General features: G+C 42.1%; 2 protein-coding genes across 5 annotated transcripts in view; one reads left to right on the top strand and one right to left on the bottom strand.

Annotated features, from left to right (window-relative positions):
• The window catches only part of LOC124711147 (palmitoyltransferase app-like), a 156,975-nt gene extending 146,488 nt beyond the window's left edge, over positions 1 to 10,487 (bottom strand). For all 4 annotated transcript variants that reach the window (XM_047241043.1, XM_047241044.1, XM_047241045.1 and 1 more), the window contains exons 1-2: positions 9,954 to 10,487; positions 9,720 to 9,880 (exon numbers count right to left, since the gene is read on the bottom strand). In XM_047241043.1, the coding sequence (XP_047096999.1) occupies positions 9,720 to 9,880; positions 9,954 to 10,192 (400 nt within the window). In that variant the 5' untranslated portion in view covers positions 10,193 to 10,487. The remainder of the gene's footprint in view (positions 1 to 9,719; positions 9,881 to 9,953) is intronic.
• A 2-nt stretch (positions 10,488 to 10,489) lies between these two features.
• The window catches only part of LOC124711148 (transmembrane protein 242), a 38,158-nt gene continuing 21,885 nt past the window's right edge, over positions 10,490 to 26,762 (top strand). The window contains exon 1 of the mRNA XM_047241047.1: positions 10,490 to 10,809. Within this exon, the coding sequence (XP_047097003.1) occupies positions 10,773 to 10,809 (37 nt within the window). The 5' untranslated portion in view covers positions 10,490 to 10,772. The remainder of the gene's footprint in view (positions 10,810 to 26,762) is intronic.

The following is a 26,762-nucleotide window of genomic DNA, read 5'->3' as shown; positions in this document are numbered from 1 at the left end:
CGTCGGATCTGCAATGGAGGCACTCCAGCCTCCAACAGGATACTGGTCATCGGACTCATTCTAAAAGCTCCCGTCGCTAGGCGAGCACCACAGTGGGTCGAGGAAACGCAACACTGAGGGTTCCACCGAACAGTAAACCAGACTCTCATAGTCAAGGTGGGATTGAACAAGGGCTCTGTAGAGCTGCAGCAGCATAGAGCGATCTGCACCCCACTTGGTGTTGCTCAGGCAGCAGAAGGCATTGAGGTGCTGCCAGCATTTCCACTTAAGTTGATGAAGGTGAGAAAGCCAAATCAACTTAGCACCGAAAGCCAGTCCTATGAATCGTATGCATCTCCACTATAGTGAGTGGATCATCATTAAGATAAAGTTTAAGTTCTGGATGAATGGTACAACACCGACAGAAGTGCATGACACACGACTTCGCGGCTGAAAACTGGAAGCCGTGTGCTAGAGCCCATGGCAGCATCTTGCGAATGGCTCCCTGTAGGCGCCATTCAGCAACACCAGTACTGGAGGAGCAATACAAAATGCAGAAGTCATCCACATATAGAGAAGGAGAGACTGACAGCCAAACAGCTGGTGCTAGGCCATTGATAGCCACTAAAAATAGAGACACACTCAATACGGAACATATGAGGTACTGGGGCGAATAAGGTTCACTGCCATCCTTAGCCTGGCATTCTTCCCATGGTGTGGCCAGGGAGAGGAACAATACAGAATCTTACTTCCTTGCACTGAACTGAGGCATGGAACACTTTGAGACTGCTGGTGTTTGATCATCAGCAAGTGATGACATGTTATGCTTCATCGCACATCTTCCACCCTGACACCACCCATTCTGACCAAGGGCACCAGGCAGCCGCAGCAAAGGCCACCTGGCAGGATGGCCATTGCCAGGAGTCCCGACGCCCCAGGGTGATGGGCATCTACTCCTTAGCATATGTGGGGAGTTAACGGTGCAGGCATCAGCAGAGCCATAGAGCCATCCCTGTGAGGTCAGGGGGCTACAACCAACAGGGTACATGGCAGTCCCACCACAATGGACTTGCTACCATGCTGGATACGAGATGCAAAGAATTCCATGGTCCTCGTCAGTGCAGAAAATGACACTGCATAATGGGTGAAGGAAAACGCACACAGGAAGGTGTCCTCGCTCAAGAGATGGAGGATGAGCGGAACTGCAATGCCACGATGAGAAAGCGAGCTATGGATCTCAATGCACAATGGACGTGATTAACTATGTAAGGTGCTCTTCCCCAATTGGCTCGCTCTTCAAGAAAATTTTGAGAAACACGAAACAGAGGTCAAACCCTACAGGGGACCATCACAAAGGCCGAAAGATGTGAGACTCCTTTTAACCGCTTCTTACGAAAGGCAGGAATACCTCGGGCCTATTCTACCCCCCAGGCCGCAGGGGGGGATCATCCCTATGGCAGCTGTGAAAGATTACCATAACTTCGGCTGTATCATAAGCCAGGTTGTAAGAGAAGAGATACAGAACTTCATAGCAGCCAGAACTATTGGGTCACATAAGCAAGAAATAGCAGCCATGACTGTAGACCCTGTAAGTCAGGATGCAATAAAATGTGTTGAAGAAGAGGCGTATCAATCTTTATCATCAATTCCACCAGGAACACTACAGGACTCCGGTAACTCAGCTTTATGCCACTGGCATTGAACGCCAACCCACTGTCTGACCCCGCACCAGGTACCAGATCCAGCATTGCTGAAAACCACAGAAACTTTGAACAATGAGGAACCAATCAAAGGAGAGCTCCAACTAATACACACAACATAGTACAAGAGAAGCTATGATACGATGAAGCTCATAACCCCAGCTCAATTAAGGCCAGCTATACCAAACCTTTCCAATGATCTGGTCACTTGAGATTCATGAAGGCTCTAGACCAAATTAGAGCAGATACTGCAGGCCAGGTCTCTACTGATTTGTTCGGAATGTCAACAATGGAAGCACATGTTGTAGTTATCTCTGGTACCAATTCTGCCTGCAGCATCAGAATTCCACCAAATTGGAATCAACCTCTTGAAGAGGTTTCCGAAGCTTACAAACAGAAATTGATGGCTAACAGTCTGTACTAAGTTTCTCACCCGCTGCACTGTCACCAACACTGTGCTGACTGCCGACACTCAGAACACTGCAGCGTTATTCGTAGAATGCATCATTTTCAAGCATAGAGCATGCTGTATAGTGATCTCTGATCATGGAAAAGTTTTCCGGTTGAGACTAGTACCAGAGGGAATTTCACATAGCAACTTCATCCACAGGATGACAAATGCCCAACACCCACAAATGAACATCTCACAGAACTTAAGACACTGGCAATTTGATTTTTATGTTTTCTGATGTCGAACAGAGAGATTGGGGTACAACTTTGCATGTCATGATATCCACATACAGCAAAGAGAAGAAGACACTACAGGTTTCACACCATTTTCTTTCTGCTCCACAGGTACAACGTCGAAATGACACTGTCTCCGTTTTGGCCACATGAGCCTCAGGATGCCCAAGACAAAAAAAAAAAAAAAAAAAAAAAAAAAACGGGCTTGCATAAGGACCCTGGATTGCCAGTAGAAAGACCGAGAGCATTATAATGTGAAGTTCTGGCCAGTAACATGCAGGCTGGGAGACTTGTGGATTTTTACACCATGCGGAAAGTGTTACTGCCAGAAAAGGTATTACAGTGCTACTCTGAGCCGTATCACATCCTCCATGGCTTGTTCGACATCACATACAAAGCTGAGGATTTTGACCTTTCATCAAGAAGACAATAGATGTTGCCCATATACTCTGTATGCAGCCCTACTACAGTTCTGATACACAAAGAGCAATGATGGAGTTTCTCATTCAAGTAAATTGAAGACACGCTCGACTATCACAAAGCTTTAGTGGGAGGAGCGACCTTTGATGCTCATCATAGTGAAAATGATATGACAAAATGACCAGGATTTGAGGATTTGCCGCACTGCCATACAGGGGGCCATTGAGAACTTGCAGATCCAGTACAGTGTTGTCAGTTAAAATGAGAACTTCTGAAACAGTGAATCACTGTTTCTCCAGGAGAAGAAGCAATGCATGAGCAGGTCTGCATGAAGTACAGCATAGCAATTTACATTGCTGGCATGCTGTGGGCTGTCAATTCAAATCCGGTCAGCCACAACACACTATTTTCTTGTGTTAAAAATATGGTTTGAATTGTTGTTATGAATTATTATAACAGTCAAAGAGCATTTTCAGCCAATATTCCTACAAAGTATCTGTTATTTTTATGTAATTAAATCTTAACAATCATTAAATTTCAAGACTTGGTCACATTACTGAAAACATTGTTACCAGCTCAAGCTCCAATGACATCGTAGGGTTTGGTTTGTTTGGGGTTTAAGGGCGCTCAACTACTGAGGTCATTAGTGCCCAGTCACAATTGTTAGAGCACATAGAATCTAGTAAAACTCAAAGGGAGGGAGGGGGGGCGGGGACACCAGAAAGTTCTTACAAAGATGCAGATAAAATAAGTGAAGGAGTTAGATGTCTTTGGACAAGCCAGTCAAAGTAATAAAATGAAGAACACGAGCAGCCGCTCGAGCGTCATCAGCTAAAATATCCTGTAAAGTAGATGGCAGAGACAGGACAACACGAGATTGACTAAAACGGGGACACGACAATAAAACATGGCGCACTGTTAATGCATGACCACAAGGGCACTGCGGGGCTGGGTCACCAGAGAGCAGGTAGCGGTGGCTAAACCGGCAATGCCCAATCCGCAACCTGGTCAGAAGGACCTCTTCTCGCCGAGATGGTCAGGAAGAGGTTGTCCAAGCAGTTGGGAACAGTTTTACTGCCCGGAGCTTGTTTCCTTTAAGTGATGACCAAGTATCCCACCACAACGACACAAGCCTCCTACAAATAACCCCACTAATGTCAGATGATGGGACACAATGGGAGGCTGGCCGAGGCAGGAGGACTGCAGCCTTGGCTGCTGCATCAGCAGCCTCATTCCCAGGCACTCCTACATGGCCGGGAACCCACAGAAAGCTGACAGGAGAGCCATCAGCAGCAGAAGAATTGAGGGACTCCTGGATCCGTTGCACCAAGGGATGGACCGGATATGGAGCTCCAAGGCTCTGAAGAGCACTGAGTGAGTCAGAGCAGAGTACATACGATGAGTGGTGGTGGCGGCGGGCATACTGAACGGCCTGATGGAGAGCAAAAGCTCGGCCGTAAAGCTGGAGCACTGGTCGAGGAGCCGGTATTTAAAGGTGGGTGCCCCGACAACAAAGGCACAGCCGACACCATCGTCAGTTTTGGAGCCATCAGTGTAAATAAAGGTGTGACTGGCAAGCCATGCACAAAGTTCGACAAACTGTGAGCAATACACTGCAGCTGGAGTACCCTCCTTCGGGAGCGAGCTGAGGTCGAGATAAATATGCACCGGAGCCTGGAGCCACGGTGGTGTTGGGTTCTCACCCTCTCTGAAGGTGGTAGGGAGGGCAAAATCCAATTGTCGAAGCAGGCGACGAAAGCAGACTCCAGGGGGCAGCAGGGCAGACACATACAACCCATACTGACGGTCGAGAGATTCGGCGAAGAAGGACTGATAAGAGGGGTGGTCGGGCATTGACAACAGCCGGCAGGCATACCGACAAAGCAGTATGTCGTGCCGTAGGTCAATGGTAATACAGCAGCTTCAGCATAAAGACTCTCGACGGGACTAGTGTAGAATGCTCCGGTCGCAAGACGTAACCCCCAATGGTGGATGGAGTTGAGACGGCGTAAGAGGGATGGCCGAGCAGACGAGTCTCCCATAATCCAGCTTTGATCGGACTATGGACCGATACAAGCAAAGCAGGACAGTGCGATCCGCTCCCCAAGATGAACCACTAAGAACTCTGAGGACATTAAGGGAACGTGTACAACGGGCAGCCAAATAAGAGACGTGCGGAGACCAACAAAGTTTCCTGTCCAGTGTGAGCCCTAGAAACTTAGTTGTTTCCACGAATGGGAGAACAACGGGACCGAGATGTAAGGATGGCGGAAGGAACGCTTTATATCGCCAAAAGTTGATGCAAACCGTCTTCTCTTCAGAGAACCAGAAACCATTTGCCACACTCCATGAGTATAGGCTGTCTAGACAACGCTGAAGGCAGCGCTCCAGGAGTCATGTTCTCTGGGCACTGCAGTAGATCGTGAAGTCATTGACAAAAAGAGAGCCTGAGACATTAGGTGGAATGCAATCCATAATTGGATTGATCGCTATGGCAAAAAGGGCTACGCTCAAGACGGAGCCCTGAGGCACTCCGTTCTCCTGGAGGAAGACGTCGGACAATACGGAACCCACACGTACCCTAAACTTGCGATCTGTTAAAAAGGAATCAATAAAAAGGGGCAGGCGACGCGTAGACCTCACCTGTGCATAGTGCGGAGGATACCTCCCCTCCAACAGGTATCATAAGCCTTCTCCAAATCAAAGAACACGGCTACCGTTTGGCGCTTTCGCAAAAAGTTGTTCATGATGAATGTCGACAAGGTCACAAGGTGGTCAACAGCGGAGCGGTGCCGACGAAAGCTGCATTGAACATTGGTAAGTAGCCGTTGAGATTCAAGAATCCAAACTAACCGAGTGTTAACCATGCGCTCCATCACCTTACAGACACAGCTTGTAAGAGAAATGGGGTGGTAACTACAAGGAAGGTGTCTATCCTTCCCGGGCATCACGCCAACGCATGGGGACTTGACCTTCGGTCCAGACGCGATTGTAGGTACGAAGAAGGAAGCTTTTGCCTGCCGGAGAAAGGTGGGCCAGCATCTGAACGTGAATGGCATCTGGCCCCGGAGCAGAGGACCGGGACAGTGCAAGTGCACGTTCGAGTTCCCATATAGTAAAGGGGGCATTATAATTTTCCAGATTCAGCGAGTGGAAGGAAGGTCGCCGAGCCTCTTCTGCCTCCTTCCTGGGAAGGAAGGCAGGGTGGTAATGGGCGGAGCTTGAAACCTCCGCGAAAAAGCGGCCGAGGGCGTTGGAGACATCCACAGGATCAACAAGGACCTCAGTACCTGAAGTCAGGCCAGGTACCGAGGAGTGGGCCTTAATGCCCGACAGCCGGCGCAGGCCACCCCAGACGACAGAAGAGGGAGTAAAACTGTTAAAGGAGCTGGTGAAAGAGGCCCAACAAGCTTTTTTGCTGTCTTTGATGACTCTACGGCATTGCGCTCGGAGTCATTTGTATCCAATACAATTCGCCAACGTAGGATGGCGGGGAAAGGTGCGTAAAGCACGTCGTCGAGCACGGATAGCGTCTCTACAAGCCTCATTCCACCAGGAGACGGAAACGCGTCGTGAAGAAGAGGTAGCACGAGGAATGGACATCGTAGGCTAGAAGTGTATTGTATGAGTGTTGGCAAAAAAGTTATTAGTGTTTTTTGGTACTACTTCTGCAGTCAGTGTAGTTATTTAGTGAATTTACAATTTTTAAGTAACAATGGAAAGGAATTTTATGAAGTCTAATTGTGGAAACCTTTAGAAAGTTGTTGCATTTACAGTCTCTCTGCTCTTAAAAGACAACCCAGATTTTTACATTCCATAAATGAGAAATGTGAAAACTGCACTTATGACAATGAAGATGGAAGTAATGTGACACAGCAATAAGTCAAACAACTGTCTTAAAACTGAGGGAATCTGGAAATGGGTTAATTGCTAGGACCATGCTAAATAGGTTTTCCAAAACAACATGTGAAAGCCTGCACAATGAAACACAGTGGAAACTTTTTCATTCAGAAGATAATGCTAACTGTTAATTGCTGTGGTTGTTGCAAGAACTAGTGCTATTTTCCAGGTATCTTTTTCCTCAATTTTCAAACAGTGTAATATGACTTGTGGGGAACTGCACAGCATCATCGTTTTTACCTTCAACAGATTTATACGCTATAGTTTTTCTGCTCTTCCAGGCCATTAATTTAAACCAAAGTAAATTACGTCTATAAATATGCAGTTGATGCAGCAGAACCTTAAAAATATCTGTTGTTCTGCTGAATACATAACTGCTGCTCAAACACTTCAATTTTGAAGTACTTTTAGGCACTTACTTAAAAGTGAGACCAACTTTCATTTTATTATAATGTCATGGTCTTATTACATTTCCTCATGGGTTCCAAGCAATGTTCAATTTTTCTCATTGTCAAAACCTTACAGCTTTATGACAAGTCCAATGGAGACAGTTGAAGCGAAAAATTACTGTTTGCAATGTCTTTTTTGGAAAGCATAATAGGGCCACAAAATATTAAATAGCTTCTCAGATTCTTCAGGAAAAAAGCTACATGAAGTCATGATATCCAGTTCCCTAACATCACCTTTGTGATTCATCTCAAATTGATCAGAAACAAAGCTAATAAATGAAAACAATATTAAAATATAATATGATATAGAATTTTAAGCTCAATCTTGTGAACACTACATCATAAATACAGCATGCCACCTGATATGCAACAAGTGACAATGCGTTCATGTAGAGCATTTATTTATATCAAATGATCCTCACAGAAATAAGCGCATGTAGTGACCACTATCTCATATGGATCTCTATGAACAAGTTATATCCAAATTTTATGCATCTTCTCATTCTTTTGAACACTCAAAAACAACTTCCAGGAATTTTTATAGCTATATTTGTACGATGTGATACTACACATCGTCTGTAACCCATTTCCAAAATGTAAATTCCAAAACAAGATAGTACTGTGATCGAGCTTTATGACAGTAGGAGAAGCATGCTAATCGGTTGTGTCACAGGCATCACAATTCAAATGAAGCATTTTAGCAAACTTCCAAATTATTTGAATTTCTTTTAATTCTGAAATTCACACGGAAAGAAATGCATGTTATGAGCATAAAATAATGTGATTAACAATTTCAGATGGTTTCCAGAAAACAATCAAATATCCAATTATTTGTCATGTTAGTATTTATCATTTACGGAAGGTTCTCTATATATTTTATGTTTGTAACTTTTGAGCATTCTGGAATATTTGATGATTACATATAGCTGCACACACAATGTCCAGGAGTTCAGTTCTGTTCTGGCTGTATGTTGGTGCTCGTAATGAATGTTCTTTCAGTGCCACATATTGTATTTCACTGCTGACCTTTCTTTAAGATTTGCACTCTCTTCTACTTGTTATATGACAATAATATTGTCATAAGAAGCAGCTGAAATTCATAAAATTGAAATATCCCCAAGGCCTCGTGGAATTTTTAACAGTTTGTAAAGTTGCAGATGTGTTAGCTCCTCTATTAGCCCAGACTATCTATCTACCAGGAGTGTTAATCCATCAAATCATGTTGTAAAATTTCTGAGGAATGTGGAATGCACAAGAGTGATACTGGCAGCATAAAAAGCTGTAAAAGTGTGTTACAAGTACAGTCTCGAGGGTTTAGCCAATAAAAGCATCATTCAACATAGGTAAGGGCTGAGTCTGTGCTTTAATCTGTTAACAATGTTAAGTCAAGGGTCAAAGCTGATGTGTGGCATCATAATCCTCACTTGACCCATGTAAACATATTAATACATCTCTGGTGGTGGTTCTATAGATTAGATTAACTGAAGTGTTCAGATACTGTTTTGCCAACTCACAATCAAACTGTCACCTTTTAATCTAACCTAGAACTCTTGCTACAGATCAGTATGTCATCACGTCTAAGAGTTTACATTCATATCTAGTGCTTTCATGTCTTAGTCAATCACCTTTTCGCCAAACCTAGACTTTGGACTACGTCATGGATCATTCTCTCACCACAATCTACATTTCAAAACCTAATATAGATGGAGAGGAAATTTATTGGTGTTCTGTTCTCTTCACTTTCGGTTCATGCACATATGTTGTCACATAGCATTTCACCATTCCATTCCAGGACAAAGTCAATATTCGGTATCAAAGTCCAGTTGACCCAATTCCATACCAATGGCATTTTGTTGTCTGATATTTTGAAGGATAGTTTAAAGATGTCCAATTCTGCTTGTTACAATGTCTGTGAAATTCATATTCCATCCAGATAAGTGATTAATGTAAGCCAGCTGCAAAAAATCTTAAGTGTCCTTATTCAAAAATTCAACATAACAAAATGACTCATAGTAACAAATTTGAAGGCCAAATCTCTAATACAATGAAACATCTGTATTAGGCCTGGATCTATTATTTTCGTTCATGAAAAAGATAAAGCTATGGGCCTGTGGGTATCATAATGAATTCTCAGACCCACAATTCAGATGGAAAAATGTAACAAATGAAAGATTACACAACCTGTTCAGCATTTTCCGATACTTTGGTGTCGACGGAGTTAATTTTATAAATTAAGGTGGAAGACGTTGAGGAACTTGAAATATACACTATTTATAATCCTGTTTCTCTGTACAAATGACAAACTTACAATGGACTGCAGTATAGCTATAAGCTAAATCATATTTCTTTAATAACTGTCCAGTAAATTTCCCTCATGGGCGAGACTAAATGTTCCACATGCATGTGAAATCGAATTATGTCCCACAAATGTTGATTGTTAACCAGAAGTGTACAAAAAGAACAAACAGAGTTTCGCACATAACTGATTTTACCTCAGTCAAACAAAACAACTACTGCTAATTAGCGTCTGAAGTATTGAGCGACATGACAACAATCTATGGACTACAACTGAAAGAAATGCACACACCTATTTGCTTTTCTGTGTAGGCTGCTTCGTCGGGTGTGGCCCTTGGTATTACACCAGGATCACTGAAGCTTGTGCGGAGTAACGCTGACATGACAAAAATAAATAGGATTCCTCCGATGATGGGTATTACTGGCGTCAAATTCGTTGCTAGGTACGGGCAGCTGAAAAAGATAACGTTTCATGAAATGCCTCCCTTGTGATGAGGTATCCTGTGTCATAAAAGATTTTACTTACTCGAATGCAAAAAACAGTGCGCTAGTTCCCACTATAAGGATGAGAGTAATGTAAAAGACGCCAGTCTGTGGTGCCATCATTATTCGTCCATCGCAGCAGAACCGATTTTTCCCTGGAAATGATTCCCATTTCCGTGTAACATGAGGCATTTTTTTAACCTCGTTAGTGGACTGACAAGATGGTCCAGTTGGTGACTCTGTGAGGACAGGTTGATAGATGTGGTTATGGTCCTTGACCATTAGTTTTGAACTAAGCTACTGTTCTCCAGGGGCACATGACAAGAAATAATCAGCTTGGCACTATTTAAATGCCATTATAGCTCTTCTGTTGCTTATGGAATCTCATGTTAGATCGTATTTCATTTTTACTCCATCACGACAACCATAGCCCATTTTCACTTTAAACATGCCTCGAACTTGCAGCAAAAAACATAATTGACAGCTATTTCTGCTACACTCCCTTTTAACACAATCAACATCACACACATCACAGCGCTAGCAAAACTCCGTGGGGAACTACAGTACTACAACGAACAATCCACTATCGGGCGCCAAAGGGAACCATGCAATGCATCGTGCGGAGTATCGTCCGTAGTCTGTGCGAAGTTCAAATGCGATTTAGATATCTATAACTATTGTTGAAACAAGCAAAATAGGTTAGTGTTTGCAAGCCTCGGTGACAAGTGATGACTAAATTTACAAGTTTCTAAGACTTACATAGTCTGTAACGGAAATACAGTCTGTAATCAACTGCATAAATAGAAGAAATGGAGGAGAAGCAACTGACTGAACGCTTATCGTTATTAATCGTGTGATATCAATGACTGAAGATAAAGACAACAAATTCAAGGCCAAAGGTTCGTAGCTATTTATGTTGAAGTCACAATGGAACTTTTCGTACAACTTATCCACTGTGAATATTGGAAATAATGACTTCCTCGCAGGAGTAGTGCTATATCGTAGTAGGTACACAGACCTCAAAATCAAAATGCATTCTGCAACTTATTTCCCGCATAATCGGTCTATGCAGGTGTTTGGTCTCTTGACAATGCAAGGAACATGTTGCGGTATTTTTGGACATGAATGGATGCCAAGAATGGTCTAGAGAATTAAGAAATTTTGCACTTGATGAGCTGCAGAACACTTGGATTTGCTTTGTTGAAGTTTAGTCTTTTAATCATAAAAGATTCGTATAATTAGATTAATTTTGTGGTTGAGAGAGAAATAAAGCTGAGGAGCCTAATTAGTTTCTGGAGTCGCTAAAGATTTCTGCTGAGTGTGGAGTAATAGAACGCAGATCCCTGCCATGTTCGTAGCTGGAGAGCACTGCTCTAGCTATCTCACTGAAGTGGATAATTTAATTTTTTTTTAATGTTTTGTTGTCGTCTTCAGTCCTGAGACTGGTTTTATGCAGCTCTCCATGCTACTCTATACTGTGCAAGCTTTTTCGTCTCCCAGTACTTACTGCAGCCTATATCCTTCTGAATCTGCTTAATGTATTCATCTCTTGGTCTCCCTCTACGATTTTTACCCTCCACGCTGCCCTCCAATGCTAAATTTGTGATCCCTTGATGTCTCAGAACATGTCCTACCAACCAGTCCCTTCTTCCTGTCAAATTGTGCCACAAACTCCTCTTCTTTCCAATTCTATTCAATACCTCCTAATTAGTTACGTGATCTACCCATCTAATCTTCAGCATTCTTCTGTAGCACCACATTTTGAAAGCTTTTATTCTCTTCTTGTCCAAACTATTTATCGTCCATGTTTCACTCCCATACATGGCTACACTCCATACAAATACTTTCAGAAACGACTTCCTGACACTTAAATCTATACTCCATGTTAACGAATTTCTCTTCTTCAGAAACTCTTTCCTTGCCATTGCCAGTCTACATTTTATATCCTCTCTACTTCGACCATCATCAGTTACTTTGCTCCCCAAATAGCAAAACTCCATTATTACTTTAAGTGTCTCATTTCCTAATCTAATTCCCTCAGCATCACCCAACTTAATTAGACTACATTCTATTATCCTCGTTTTGCTTTTGTTGATGTTCATCTTATATCCTCCTTTCAAGACACCGTCCATTCCGTTCAACTGCTCTTCCAAGTCCTTTCAGTCTCTGAGAGAATTACAATGTCATCGGCGAACCTCAACATTTTTATTTCTTCTCCATGGATATTAATACCTACTCCGAATTTTTCTTTTGTTTCCTTTACTGCTTGCTCAATATACATATTGAATAACATTGGGGAGAGGCTACAACCCTGTCTCACTCCCTTCCAACCATTGCTTCCCTTTCATGTCCGTCAACTCTTATAACTGCCATCTGGTTTCTGTACAAATTGTAAATAACCTTTCGCTCCCTGTATTTTACCCCTGCTATCTAAAGAATTTGAAAGAGAGTATTCCAGTCAACATTGTCGAAAGTTTTCTCTAAGTCTACAAATGCTAGAAACATAGGTTTGCCTTTCCTTAATCTAATTTCTAAGATAAGTCATAGGGTCAGTATTGCCTCACGTGTTCCAACATTTCTGCAGAATCCAAACTGATCTTCCCCGAGGTCGGCTTCTACCAGTTTTTCCATTTGTCTGTAAAGAATTCGCGTTAGTATTTTGCAGCCGTGACTTTTTAAACTGATAGTTCAGTAATTTTCACATCTGTCAACACCTGCTTTCTTTGGGATTGCAGCTATTATATTCTTCTTGAAGTCTGAGGGTATTTTGCTTGTCTCATACATCTTGCTCACCAGATGATAGAGTTTTGTCAGGACTGGCTATCCCAAGGCCGTCAGTAGTTCCAATGGTATGTTGTCTACTCCCGGGGCCTTGTTTCGACTCAGGTCTTTCAGTGCTCTGTCAAACTCTTCACGCAGTATCATGTCTCCCATTCCATCTTCATCTACATCCTCTTCAATTTCCATAATATTGTCCTCAAGAACATCGCCCTTGTATAGACCCTCTATATACTCCTTCCACCTTTATGCGTTCCCTTCTTTGCGTAGAACTTGGTTTCCATCTGAGCTCTTGATATTCATACAAGTGGCTCTCTTTTCTCCATAGGTCTCTTTAATTTTCCTGTAGGTAGTATCTATCTTACCCCTAGTGAGATAAGCCTCTACATCCTTACATTTGTTTTCTAGCCATCCCTGCTTAGCCATTTGGCACTTCCTGTCAATCTCATTTTTGAGACGTTTGTATTCCTTTTTGCCTGCTTCATTTACTGCGTTTTTATATTTTCTTCTTTCATCAATTAAATTCAATATTTCTTCTGTTACCCAATGATTTCTACTAGCCCTTGTCTTTTTACCTACTTGATCCTCTGCCACCTTCACTACTTCATCCCTCATAGCTACCCATTCTTCTTCTACTGTATTTCTTTCCACCATTCCTGTCAATTGTTCCCTTATGCTCTCCCTGAAACTCTGTACAACCTCTGGTTTAGTCAGTTTATCCAGGTCCCATCTCCTTAAATTCCCACCTTTTTGCAATTTCTTCTGTTTTAATCTACAGTTCACAACTAATAGATTGTGGTCAGAGTCCACAGCTGCCCCTGGAAATGTCTTACAATTTAAAACCTGGTTCATGAATCTCTATCTTACCATTATATAATCTATCTGAAACCTGTCAGTATCTCCAGGCTTCTTGCATGTATACAACCTTCTTTTATGATTCTTGAACCAAGTGTTAGCTATGATTAAGCTATGCTCTGTGCAAAATTCTACCAGACGGCTTCCTCTTTTATTTCTCTCCCCTAATCCATATTCACCCACTATGTTTCCTTCTCTCCCTTTTCCTACTCTCTAATTCCAGTCACCCATGACTATTAAATTTTCATCTCCCTTCACTACCTGAATAATTTCTTTTATCTTATCATACATTTCATCAATTTCTTCATCATCTGCAGAGCCAGTTGGCGTATAAACTTGTACTACTGTAGTAGACATGGGCTTTGTGTCTATCGTGGCCACAATAATGCGTTCACTATGCTGTCTGTAGTAGCTTACCTGCGCTCCTATTTTTTATTGATTATTAAACCTACTCCTGCATTCCCCCTATTTGATTTTGTATTTATAACCCTGTATTCACCTGACCAAAAGTCTTGTTCCTCCTGCCACCGAACTTCACTAATTTCCACTATATCTAACTTTAACCTATCCATTTCCCTTTTTAAATTTTCTAACCTACCTGCCTGATACGGGATCTGACATTCCACGCTCCGATCCGTAGAACGCCAGTTTTCTTTCTCATGATAACGACGCCCTCTTGAGTATCTGGAGTAGTCCCCGCCCGGAGATCCGAATGGGGGACTATTTTACCTCCGGAATATTTTACCCAAGAGGACGCCATCATCATTTAACCATACAGTTTTACTTCAGTTAAATGTAAGTGTAGGCCTAGTTTCTAAAGTAAAACTTTAATTTGACGCATAACAAGACCTACTGGCGACATTTATTAAGATATTGGTCTTGTCATGAAATGAGATGAAATAAAAGTTCTTGGTGTGAAATCCATAACCACTTCCTGGCTAGCACTGCATGTTCAGGCAGTGAGTACCGGTGTCTCATTCTGTCTAGGAATATAAAATGAAAGCTGTCTGTGAAGTTACCTACTTTTGAAGTGTCATTAGAGATCTGCAAGTTTCTGCGTTACAAAAAAGTAGGTTGGAGAATGCCCTCTGCTGTATATTTGGTGTGATCTTAAGTGCACCACATCTGCCAGATCTAATGTCATAATATCTTTTTATGTGTGCTCAAGTGTTCTTCTGTTGGAGGAAGGCGTGCATTCAAAATAGGCTATTTAGATGTGCCAGTCAGATACATGGACATCTTTAGGGAAGCTGTAATAGTAATAAAACATAACACTTAATTTGAGATGTCTGTCATCAAAACACCCCCTTCCTCTCCCGACTAACTGTGCACCTTGCCGTGCTAGGGCATTCTGCATGTCTTGTAGGTTCCTATAACACTAGATTGATATCTCTGAAGATGCCACACTAACATATGGTTATTAAAGATGGGTGGTAGCCTTGTTGCAGGGGCAACAGTGTGGATGATCAACTTGCCACTTAACATAAGCCAGCATGGCCATTCTGTTCTGGTACTGCATCAGTGTTTTGGTTTAAACCACTTTAGTCCGACTGTCTGCTTGACAATGCTGTAGAGGCCTGTTCTTTTCCTGATATGTTCTTTCTTAATCCTGCATCTGACTCAACACTTGGCGTGAGTCTGAGAGATAGGATTCAGACAAAGAGGCAAGGAGAAGAATTGGGGTCTATGACATTGAACAGAGAGAGAGACTGAAGTGTCATTACATGGACCAAAACACTGATACAGTGTATATGAGGGAGTCAAAGAGCAGTGTCAGTCCTCTTGACAGGATGGGGAAATTCCATCCAATGACATGCAGGAAAAAAAATTGAATACAAACTGCCCAGTGAAGATTGACATGGAAATCTTTGAAAGAGGCTTATGCCCAGGAGTTGGTGTAGAGACGGAAGTAGAAGAAATGACTGACAGCAAGAGGAAATCAAAGCAATTCACCCCTCCCATCCCTCAAACACGTGTACCTACACTGAATTTTGGCTAATTCCTTCAAACCAGTTTTCAAACTGAAGATCACAACAGTTATGAAAGAGGTCCATATGACTTTGAAACCCCCCCCCCCCTCCCTCCCTTTTCCCGAAATGTTGGTTCTTGTGACAAATTGATCTGTAGCATAGTCCCAGGCCAAGGTTAGGTTGAAAGGTGATAACTAGATTGATTTGATTGTTGGTGAGGCCAACAAAAGTGAATGTCAAGAAAAGATTGTGTTTACAGACTGACCTGTAACATAGTGTAATATTTATATTTGCACCGTGTTTATGTGCTTTTCATCATAAGGACCAAAACTGCATACTATATTCAGAAAATTTTTCGATATAGACAAGTTTCCAATGAGTATATTAATGTATATAATGTACATGTACACACAGTGGTATGTAAAGGATAAATTTGCTACATTTGCACCTTATAGAGAAGGTCTTGAGCTGCAGACAGGATCAGTGAGAAGACTGTTACACATTAAAACTTTCGTCCAAAAGGTCTTTTTATTGTTCCTAGGTGTGACTCAGCACCTCCTCTCTATGGCGAATCTGTTAAAGATTTTCTTTATCGCAGATGACGTGCGCCCTACATATCAGTGCGGTCAGCACTATCTGCCGTTGCACTAGATTGTGGCAGCTCGTTGCATGCAGGTATAGAGCTGCTTGTGTATTCTTCCTATATACTGAATGGCCTAGAGTACAACTGCCTTCTTCCTTATTAGTGTGTCGAGGAAAGGAGACAACCATTCTCTTCTGTTGACACAGAGATCAAGGAATATGCAATCTGCTTACTGCCTTTCATCTGTGGCTTGTAGGTTATCATGTGAGAAAAAGGGCAAACTGTGTTTCACGTAAATGATGGTTGCTGAATCTATGCTAGTTTGTGGATAGAAGCTTTTCTGTCGGGCACTCTTCAATTTGGTGACCAGCTGCCCAAGAAACTTCAAGAGATTGTGCTATTTGCAAAACTTCTGCCAATGGGGGGTTTTCACAGAGTAAAACCTTGTAGCACACATCCTTGTCTGGAGCTAAGCAGGTAATTGTGTCATACACCATTGAGTCTGCATAAGAGTCATGATGGGTGTCAGTAATGAATTGACATGGCAAGGGCTGTGAAGTTTGGCTGCCCAGGCCCTGTATGACTGGTTTGGTTTTCTTGCGGCATCAGTAGAATTCAGCTTGTGCTGCTATGACATGCATTCATTTGCGATAGTAGTTGGACATTACTGCACAAGTGATTACAAGAATCAGCAGCTCTTACTTTTAAAGGGTATGCTGTCACAGTAATTGACAAACATTAGATGTAATCCACAAGAGGAAGAAGGTTCTGCACAAATTTGAATCTGTCACACCAAAAGCCAGAAAATGCTGTCTGAGTCTCTCTTCTTAAGCATTCCAATCCTCAGCTAAATCATCATGTGGAGGAAATGTGGGTGAATGGATCGGTGGATGGGTACCCTGTTTGTCAATGGAAGACAACAAAGTGGTCACAGCTGAAGCAAGTTGTTCAATCAGGGCCGGTAGCACAATGTCCAATAATGAATAAACCTGATGAAACTGCACTTAAAGACTGCACATACAGAAATCACTCTAAACTCGTCACCAATTGTGTAGTAAGTAAGTAATACACAAGACTGGTCTAAGTATGCAAATTTGGCTTTATTCATGAAGCACTGAAAAATAACAGAACATAGGCTCCATGGATCTCCACATAACAAGTCACAGTACGCAGATGTGAGTGGTACACTGAAAGGACATACAAGAGAATCAGTTAGTGCTGCTCTGCACACACACACATATATATACATGAGTCGCAGGTGGACAGAGCTGGGGAGATGTTGCCACATGCACACCTGCCACAGGCTGTATCCAGCCCATGCAGATTCAGTTCGTGTCCATTCAAACACACACGTGCAGCGACACCACACTCGGTGCACTCACATTCATACACAATAATAGAATACAGAAATAGAGGTTATATGAAATGGAGATTTTAATTTTTTATTTTGGAGCATACAAATTCTAGAGATATAGTTAAGACCCCTGCCATTTTATGTTCTGTAAATACCTCCCATATAATGTGTAACAAGTGTTATGGGCATCAGTCACATATTTCCTTTGAAGGTTCCAAATACATAGTGTAAATCCTTATAGTTCAAGCACGAACTGATAAATAGGAAAAGAGTTGATGACTTCAAGATTCGTATGACACCCTTGATGTTTAAATAATAATAATAATAATAATAATAATAATAATATATTTCTTAACTTTGCCATAGGCTAGATTTAAAAATCCCAGAAAGCACCTTGAATAACTAGATTAAATGCTTCTGAATCCTTGGTTGCATACAGAATCAGAATATCATACAAAATAAATGAAGGCTATACTTACCATAGCATTGAGGGGCATAGATGACACAGTTAAATCATATTACAAGTAATATTGTAATTTTGAACAAGTCTTCAAAGCCTCAGAATATTTGGATTTTCAAGGGAAAAAAAAGTTGTTCGAGGAACAACAGAGTCAAAGAGAGTTACCAATTGCGGGGAATATTTCTGTGTAGATTGTAAGTGGTATATTACTTACATGATTAGGCTGCTTAAAACTGAATTCTGTATTTAAGGCAAATGGATATTCCAAAAATCAGATCAATTGAACCTTGGAGGTAGGACCATCACTGAAGGTATGCGATGACAGTGTGAATCAGTTGCATTCTTTCCTTATGCCAGTAGTGTATATATTGAAATGTTTGATAACTGTTTGCTCACCCTGTGATAGCTGTTGTTTCTCCTTTCTTATCATAATGATTAATTGTCTGCAAGAGAATCTGTCGCGTGCACAGTCAAGAGCCTTTGAGAGAATCAAGAATAAGACTGCTCAATTTATCATGTATTTCAAGGTTGGCCATGTGATATGGAGTAGTAAATGGCCTTGCTAACACGCCAAGAGCTTAAAATTATACAAGGTAGTTTTATTGTTACTGCATTATTCTTACCAATAACATATTATACAGTGGGTATTTTTTTTCTTTTTTACAGTAACTCCATGAAACAAGACTGAATGATGATCAGTACAACAGTTACAGTAAAATAATTACAATGACAGAAAAACCATTAGTTCATCTCTTTCATAGTCCATGTTACTTCTTTACACCATAAAGAGTGAAACACTACTTGCAGAGACCAACTTCATGGTTTTGTCAATCATTCTTACTGTGTTTGTGCTTTTATACAGTGTTGCAGTAAACTGTGCCACGTCAGTTAACTGTTTACCTATTTATGGAACAGTATGGAACTACAGTGATACAGACTACAGCTTTGTTGCTCAAGAGCTTTTGACTTTCTTTATTCCCTTGTGCTCCTTGATTTGTGGGTGAGATGATTGCTTCATTTTCTTTTGCTGAACAGGCTGACTAACTAGACTACTAAAATTCGTCTTGGTAATGGGTTTCAACTTGCTTTAAGTTCAACTCTATGAATAGAAAATGTAGCTGGTGACAGTTGAGTTCTCCAGAAAAAAAAAAATAGCTTCATCTGCCAGTAGCTGGGTTTCCCAGATACTGCAGGTATAACAATTAACACTGTCAACATACAGGGTGTAGTCTTTTATTGCATACAGAAACTGAACACATTTTCTTAATGCCTGATGTGTGACTTCCTCAAATGTGGACATATCACTTCCTTACAGTATTGTCCATATTGCTGCTTATGATCATGCACTTTGTCTCTCTGCCTTTCCATTTTGTGACGGATATGTCAGAAGAACAAGTCAAGTGTGATACACCAACTTCAACATTTTGTCATCACTGATATGTTTTGAAGAATTGAAAGCTGAGTGGTTCTGGGAAGTCGTTGTTGACATGCAAAACATTATGAAGAGGGTGAATGCTGATCTTGGGAAATCAGACTCTTTTTGTACTGACTTCCAGCAGCACAAAACTTCAATAACACATTAAGGCTTGTTTCCTTCGCCTCAGCGAGCAGTCTTATTTTCCAAACCCAATTCACTGTTTTAAATGCTAGCACTTTGGGCGCAGTACTCTTGGTTGTAAGGGATAAGCCACTTGTGGTAAATGTGGCAAAGCTGCCCATGACTGAGTTGGTTGGTCTTCTCCTCTGAAGTGTATAAACTGCGCTGGGGATCATCCTATTTAGAAGAGGGACTGCAATGTCTTCCTTGAAGAACAGAAGATCCAGGAGATAAAAACAACAAAGTGCATCCTGTATGGGGGTGAAACCAAAAAGATATACAAGGCCATGCAGCTGCCCATGTTCATTGCCTTCTTTGCTTCCATTCTCAGACAGCCAGTCCAGAAAACTGTCTTTGTCAGTATACTTGCACTGCTGCAGTTTCTTTGAAGCCTGTCTCTCCCCTCAGAACTTCAGAGAAGGCCATGGTTGCTGACGTTGTTGAACTTTCTGCCCCTTCAAAGATAAAGCCTTGTCCACCGTCCAACACTGTCACTTCCACCTCCATGCTTGGGGCTCTGAAGCCACCTCAGACAAAAAACTTAAAGTCAAAGACAAAGAATAGCCCACTGATGGAGATGAGAAGTACACAGCTCGCCGATGTTGAAGTCATTATATCTGACACCTCACTTGTCTTCTTTAGAGGCGGCAGAGCTTGGTGTCAGATCAGGGCAGTCATCTCGCCCCAAGACTGAGCCACCACCTGTTGTAGGCTCCCCTCCCAGGCAAAAAACCAGGATGAAAGTGGACTGCAAGAGCCAGGTAATCAGAGCGTTCTTGATGGTTGTGTAACGATCAGTACTCGGTGGTGATGCCAGAATATCTTGTACTTCTGCGGCCATATCTTCATTGAGTGCAGCAGCTACATAACTGTACTTCGTTTCGTGTGCGGTAATGTGCACTAGCACAAATTGACTTTCTACTTGAGAAAACCACAGCATGGGATTCTTTTGCCAAAACTGTGGCGGTTTTACTGTCACACGATTAATTACTGTGCCAATAGATCCTTCTGCAGTTGGTGGTGGGTCTGCCATCGTGAGTTACGACAAAATGGAACACAGAAGATGCGCAACATGGCTGACACAGATGTTCGTATTTAATGCGATGCAGCATGATACGGAGCGTTAGTGATCGTCAAATTTCATGTTAGTGACCGTCGGACATCACGTCGGGTCACTAATGTTGCGGGACTAGTTGTATTTATTTAATTGCAACATAAAAACACGCCGTAACTCATACAACTCCTTTACTAGAAAATTAAGCAATAGAACAAATGAGGAAACATAAGTCAGAGATTGCACCAGAGATAATAATCACAAATGGCAATCACTCGCACACAGCATTACACTGCACATAACACTGCACTTCGAGTGAATGACTATAATTTTATAGGTTTCCTTCCCACTGAGCAACAGACAGTTTAGATGCTTTATCCACATTGGTTTCTTTTGATATATGTAAAGGTGTTGATAACCTCGCCGTTGAGCATCCATAAGATCTACACACACACACACACACACACACACACACACACACACACACACACAGTAATGAAGATGAAAGTAAACATGTGTACTCCGTGTACTTCAGTAGTGCACTTTGACTCCTAGAGTGAATGGGTCTCATGCACACGTTGTTGCTTTTACTAAAATGATTATTAATGTAGAAAGTTGTTCATGTAACAGCAATCTTTATTTGAGTCATGGTGCCTTTTTGTACCCCTAGGAGTGTGGTTTCCAGTAGGGACAATTCACCATAGAACATCTGGAATAGTAATACAACAGGCCTTTTTTAAACTACACTGCGGTATATGATTCTGCTTGATTAACCCAGTACAGGCAAAGACTCTGAGTATAAGGAGTCTGTGAGTGACATTCAGATGATGGATCATGGATTATGAAGCTAATAAGAGCCTGGACCTATTGTGATCAATCTGGAGCCCAAAGCAGTTCCCAATCAGTGGGAGGTTAGCGAACACAGAGTTATGTGGGTAAAAGATAGTGGAGTCTTCAACTTATCTTTTATGCATTCAAAAGGTAGAAGGATAAGAAGAGGGCACCAAAATTATTGCACAGTGGTTGGGAGGTGTTCAGCAAGAACCGATGCATTGGTGCAAAGCACACCACGAAGGAGGCGACCTGGAAGAGTTGGTGATCTTTCATGGCCCAGGTTGACTGAGTAGCTCAGCCAACATCTGGGATGAAGAGACATAGGTTCCCATGAAAGAAACAGTGCTTTCAACATTCCTTCTTACTGTGTTTAATTAGATAACAAGCCTTTGCATAGAGCCACTTTAAAGTGGTGATGGATATGGCGAAGGTTGTCATGTGAGACGCTGCAAGGGCCCTTTGAGTGTCCTGAATAACTATTGTAAAGTCTTTGATCCGCAGTAGTATCGGCAGCCAATGGAGGGGGCCTGTAAAAAGAGGGATAGTAGTTCCAGGCGCACTAAGATTGGTGGAGTGCAGGAAAAAAAGCAAGGTGCGCACCTTTGCCCAGTGAGTGCAGCATGGTGTTGATTCCATTATGTCTTTGCTTCAGTGCAGTGGCAGCAGTCATCCCTGGAGGCCATGCACACCGTTGGGAGGCATCGTGTGATAAGTTGCTGTGTAGCACTCACAGCTTCGGTAGCCAGTGCAGCTTGTGCATCATTTTTGTAGGCCCGAGTGACTGTCCTTAGCACAGACGGGCAAAGGCTTCACCGGATTCAAGGGACAGCCCAATGGTGTTGAACTTTGAACCCCAAGGAAGGTGGCCTGTGGCTGGCTGGAGGAGACTGTCTGACCTGATGCGTAAGTCTGTTGCAGTCTGGTGCTGAATTCTTCACAGAGCCCTCTCTGCTGCTAGGCAGCTATTTGTACACCATCACACTGACATTGTTTCTGTCTACCAGTATTGACCTGCATGTGTAATTGACATAATGCTGGGTCGACACATCATTACCAGAATCTTGGCAGAGGCTGATGTGTAGAGAAGTTTCCAGTCTGGTTGCGTCGTCAGCTTCGTGCCTTCAGGATGGCAAATGGATCCCTATATCCTCAAATTACTTGGCACTGCAGTGTTCTGCATACACCATAACATACCTCTCCCTTTCTGAGACACTCTGTTCCAGAATGTAGCAGTGGTACATATCCAATGAAATCTAGTTAAGACAGACACTTAGACACTTTTAGGAATGACAGGTCTCTATAGTTTGTATAGTTCTAATCAGTGGTTGACTCCAGAAACTATTTACACGTGCTTTGATCAGATACTAGGACAGGTGGTACATTTATGCACTTCAACTCCAATTGCTGGTTTTGCCCACCTGTTCACCTAGTCCACTCATTATTTCATGCAACACTTTCTATGCTATCCCACTAAGTCTAGACAAAACGAGTCTGTAGAACACTTGACAGTCTGAAATTCATTTGTCCATCCTGCAACAGTTTTAACCATCTTGTAGGGACAGGGTTTTGGGATCCTGGGAGGTTTTGTATGGTTACACAATCACTAATTCATACTTGTTTGATCTTTCTAAAACTACAGAACATTACATAATTATATACTATTCATATCTGTGAAACATTTTTGTAAAATCAGAAGTGCAGGGTTATGTGCCGTGAAATGCTACGCACAAGTGGTAACTTTTTAGTGGTTATCTTCGGTGAAGTCACTGAATTATGTTTCCTCTTTGTGTTTGTGTTTTATTCTGTTGTTGAATGTGCTCACACTGGACTCGCATTCGGGAGGACGACGGTTCAATCCCGCGTCCGGCCATCTTGATTTAGGTTTTCCGTGATTTCCTTAAATAGCTCCAGGCAAATGCTGGGATGGTTCCTTTGAAAGGGCACGGCCGACTTCCTTCCCCATCCTCCCCTAATCCGATGAGACCGATGACCTCGCTGTTTGGTCTCTTCCCCCAAACAATCCAATCCTTGAATGTGCTATGTAACAGAGTTGTATGACTTATGGTTCAGTATTCATGTTGCAATAAAGCTAATTGTGTAGCCCCACAACAATCGGTGATCTCAGTGTGATCTCTGATGGTCATAAGATTGCTGGTATCACTGACGGTATAGTTCCTAGGTACTGAAGTAGAGCCCGCTATGTGAACAGGAAACTTGGCAGGAAATCAGTAATGACAGCCACTGGCCCTCCAGAGGGCAGCCATCAACTGTTTGTAATTGAACAACAAAATTAAAGTTTCTGGTATACATGGGTCTGATGTGTCAGCCTATCCATCTGCCTGTCTGTCGCATTGCAGCAATGATGACTGCCATCTTTTCATTGCTCACGGTTCAACAATCACAGTGTATCATTGTCACATTACTGTTGAACTTAGGCCTATGGCACAAATTTGATTTTAGTCATAGCGGATGTAATGCATCCCATACTCAGAGTGGACTTTTTATCATTTTATGGACTCCTACCTGACCTCCATCACTGATGCCTTCTTGACACTTAATACCAACATAGCAAGCCAAGGTAGAGTGCGTCGTGTGGAAGACAGAACTGTAGGGATGATTACTGGTGATTCTCCGTTCATAGAGCTCCTCAGACAGTTCCACGAGATCACATACCAGACTCCCACACCAGCACCAGCACTTGACTGTGCACTATATTTTGACTACAGTTGGACTACCAGTTCATGCTCGACTGCACCACTTGACACCCCAGAAACTGAAGAAGATAATTAAGCAGGAATTCTCATCAAAGCTTGCACAAGGAATCTGCCATGCATCGAGCAGCAGTAGTAGTAGTTGGTCATCTCCATAACACATGCTCCCAAAAAAAATAATGGATGACATCCCTGTGACAATTATAGACACCTCAATGCCAGAACACTTCCAGATTGATATCTAGTGCTGAATATCAAAGATTTTACGTTCAGTGTCCACAGTAAGCTCATCTTTTCTGTGTTGGACATAGTTCGTGCATTCTACCAGATACCTGTGGCACTGGATGACACTGCCAAGACCAATGTCTGCACACCATTCAGACTATTTGAATTTACCTGAATGTCTTTTGGACTTTGCAATGCTGCCCAAACATTTCAGTGGTTCGTGGATGAAGTCACACGTGATGTAGACCTTTGCTAAGTGTAAATCAGTGAAGTCCTGGTCATGTCAAACTCTGAGGTGGAACACGTGTCACACTTGTGACAGATCTTCACTTGTCTGTGTGCACATGGCCTGCTCACCAACCTATTGAAGTGCATCGGAAGTATAGTTACTAGGCTGTACTGTCAACACACAATGCGTACAGCCACCACAAGAGAAAGTAGGAGCTATACTTAATTTTCCCAGCCTATGATAGTTAAAGAATTACAATGATTTGTTGGTTTAACCAATTTTTGCCAACGATTTGTTCACGAACATGCCATCCTAGCTGCAGCACTGAATAAATTTTTGCATGGCTCACTGAAGCCAAAGGACAAACTTCAGTGGAATAATGAGGCCAGATTGGCATTTACCAGGCTAAAGACAGCCATTGCAGATGGGGAATTGAACATGCCAGTTGATACTCTCTCTTGGACTGAAACAATCACTGATGCAGTCGATATTGAAGCTCTCGCTGCAGTACATCAATCAGATAGCGAGCTACGAGGCTTGTTAGCGCAACCATCAGGCCTACAACCATAAACTGTGGTGCTGTATTGTGATGTCACCACTCACGAACCACGACCATTTGTGACTATTGATTTTTGCCAATAGGCAATCACCTTCACATAACATGTTACACCCTGGAGTATGAGCTACTACTGTAATGATGAAGTGAGCATTAGTCTGGCCACACATGGACAAAGATTGCAAGCAATATGTTCAACAATGTGTGGCTTACCAATGGAATAGAGTTAGCTGGCACATTAGATTACCTCTTGTCATATTTCTTCCTTAAAATCATAGATTTGAACATATCCACCTAGACCTCGAGAACATCAGGAGGATGCACCTACTTCCTTACAGCAATCATTTGTTTTACATGCTGGCCTGAGGTGTTCCCGATTGCCAATATTACTGCCAGCACTTGACTATGTTCTTCTGGGGATGGATTACCTGTTTTGGTGTGTCTCCACGAGTTACAATAAACCAGGGAAGACAATTTAAGTTGTATCTGTTCAAAGCACCCTCTGTCCTATGGGTACAAAGCAGATTAGAACTGTAGTTTACCAATCGGCAGCGAATGGTTTAGTTGAACGCCTGCACCACCAGCTGTAAGTGTCGCTTTGATGTCATGACTCATGGCAGTGGACAGAGACATTGCCCATTGGGCATCACTGAAAGAAGACCTGAAAGCCTCAACTGCAGCACTTGTTTATGGCCAGCTGATAAGACTGCCTGACAATTTCTGTGCCAACGTGCCACATGACTGCATTGATCTGTCAGATTTTGTACAAAAACTGCATACACAAATCCGGTAACTACGCACTGTTGCTCCAAGAGATCAGCAGACATATTACCCGTTTGTTTTTGATGGGGGAAGCCAAGCCATTCAAAGTTGATGTGGTGGGTATGCTAACCACAATCACTGTCGACAGGCTTAAACCTGTTTTCTACACACTCTACCTTGGTACAGGCTCATTTTCATACACCATGAAGTTGACAAGCACTCAGGCCAGTCCATTGCCTGTTACAGATCAGCTGCTAAGGACAATGTAGGTAACTACTTATGTGCCATCAGCAGCCTATGCTTGCCCCATTGTTATCTGGTCCAGACAACACATCCGATTCCACAGAAAGTATTGTTGACACCAATGGGAGAGTGGTGAAGTGTGTGTTATGTGACATGTAATGCTGTGTGCAAGTGATAACTATTTTTAATGATCATCTTTGGGGCAGTCACTGACTTATGTTTTCTTTTTGTTTTTATGTTTGTTTTATTCTGTTGTTGAAGGTGCTATTTAATGGAGTCATAGGTGCTACGGTTGAGTATTTATGTTGCAATAAAGCTAATTATCCAGCCCCGCAACAAATCTGTACCTGTCTTCTTCAACATATCACTCATCATCAATATGTTTGTCAAATTTCCCACATTATACATTATCCTATCAACCGAGTGTGTCTCATAATTAAATCATAAGATCTGCTATTTAAATTGCAAGGACAAGAATTTGGCCAGGAGGACTTAATGGTTGACGAGAAGAATTCATGATAGTCACTATATCTGCATTGCTGATCGTAACACTTGGATAACCATTGCTCAAACCATAAAACTTCGCCCATCTTCCCTGAGAGAACCATTCCGCATATTGTTCTCCATAAGCTGTGTTATAT

The sequence above is a fragment of the Schistocerca piceifrons genome, chromosome 8, assembly GCF_021461385.2.
Source record: "Schistocerca piceifrons isolate TAMUIC-IGC-003096 chromosome 8, iqSchPice1.1, whole genome shotgun sequence".
NCBI classification, from domain to species: Eukaryota; Metazoa; Arthropoda; class Insecta; order Orthoptera; family Acrididae; genus Schistocerca; species Schistocerca piceifrons.
This window is presented reverse-complemented; position numbering and strand designations above follow the sequence as displayed.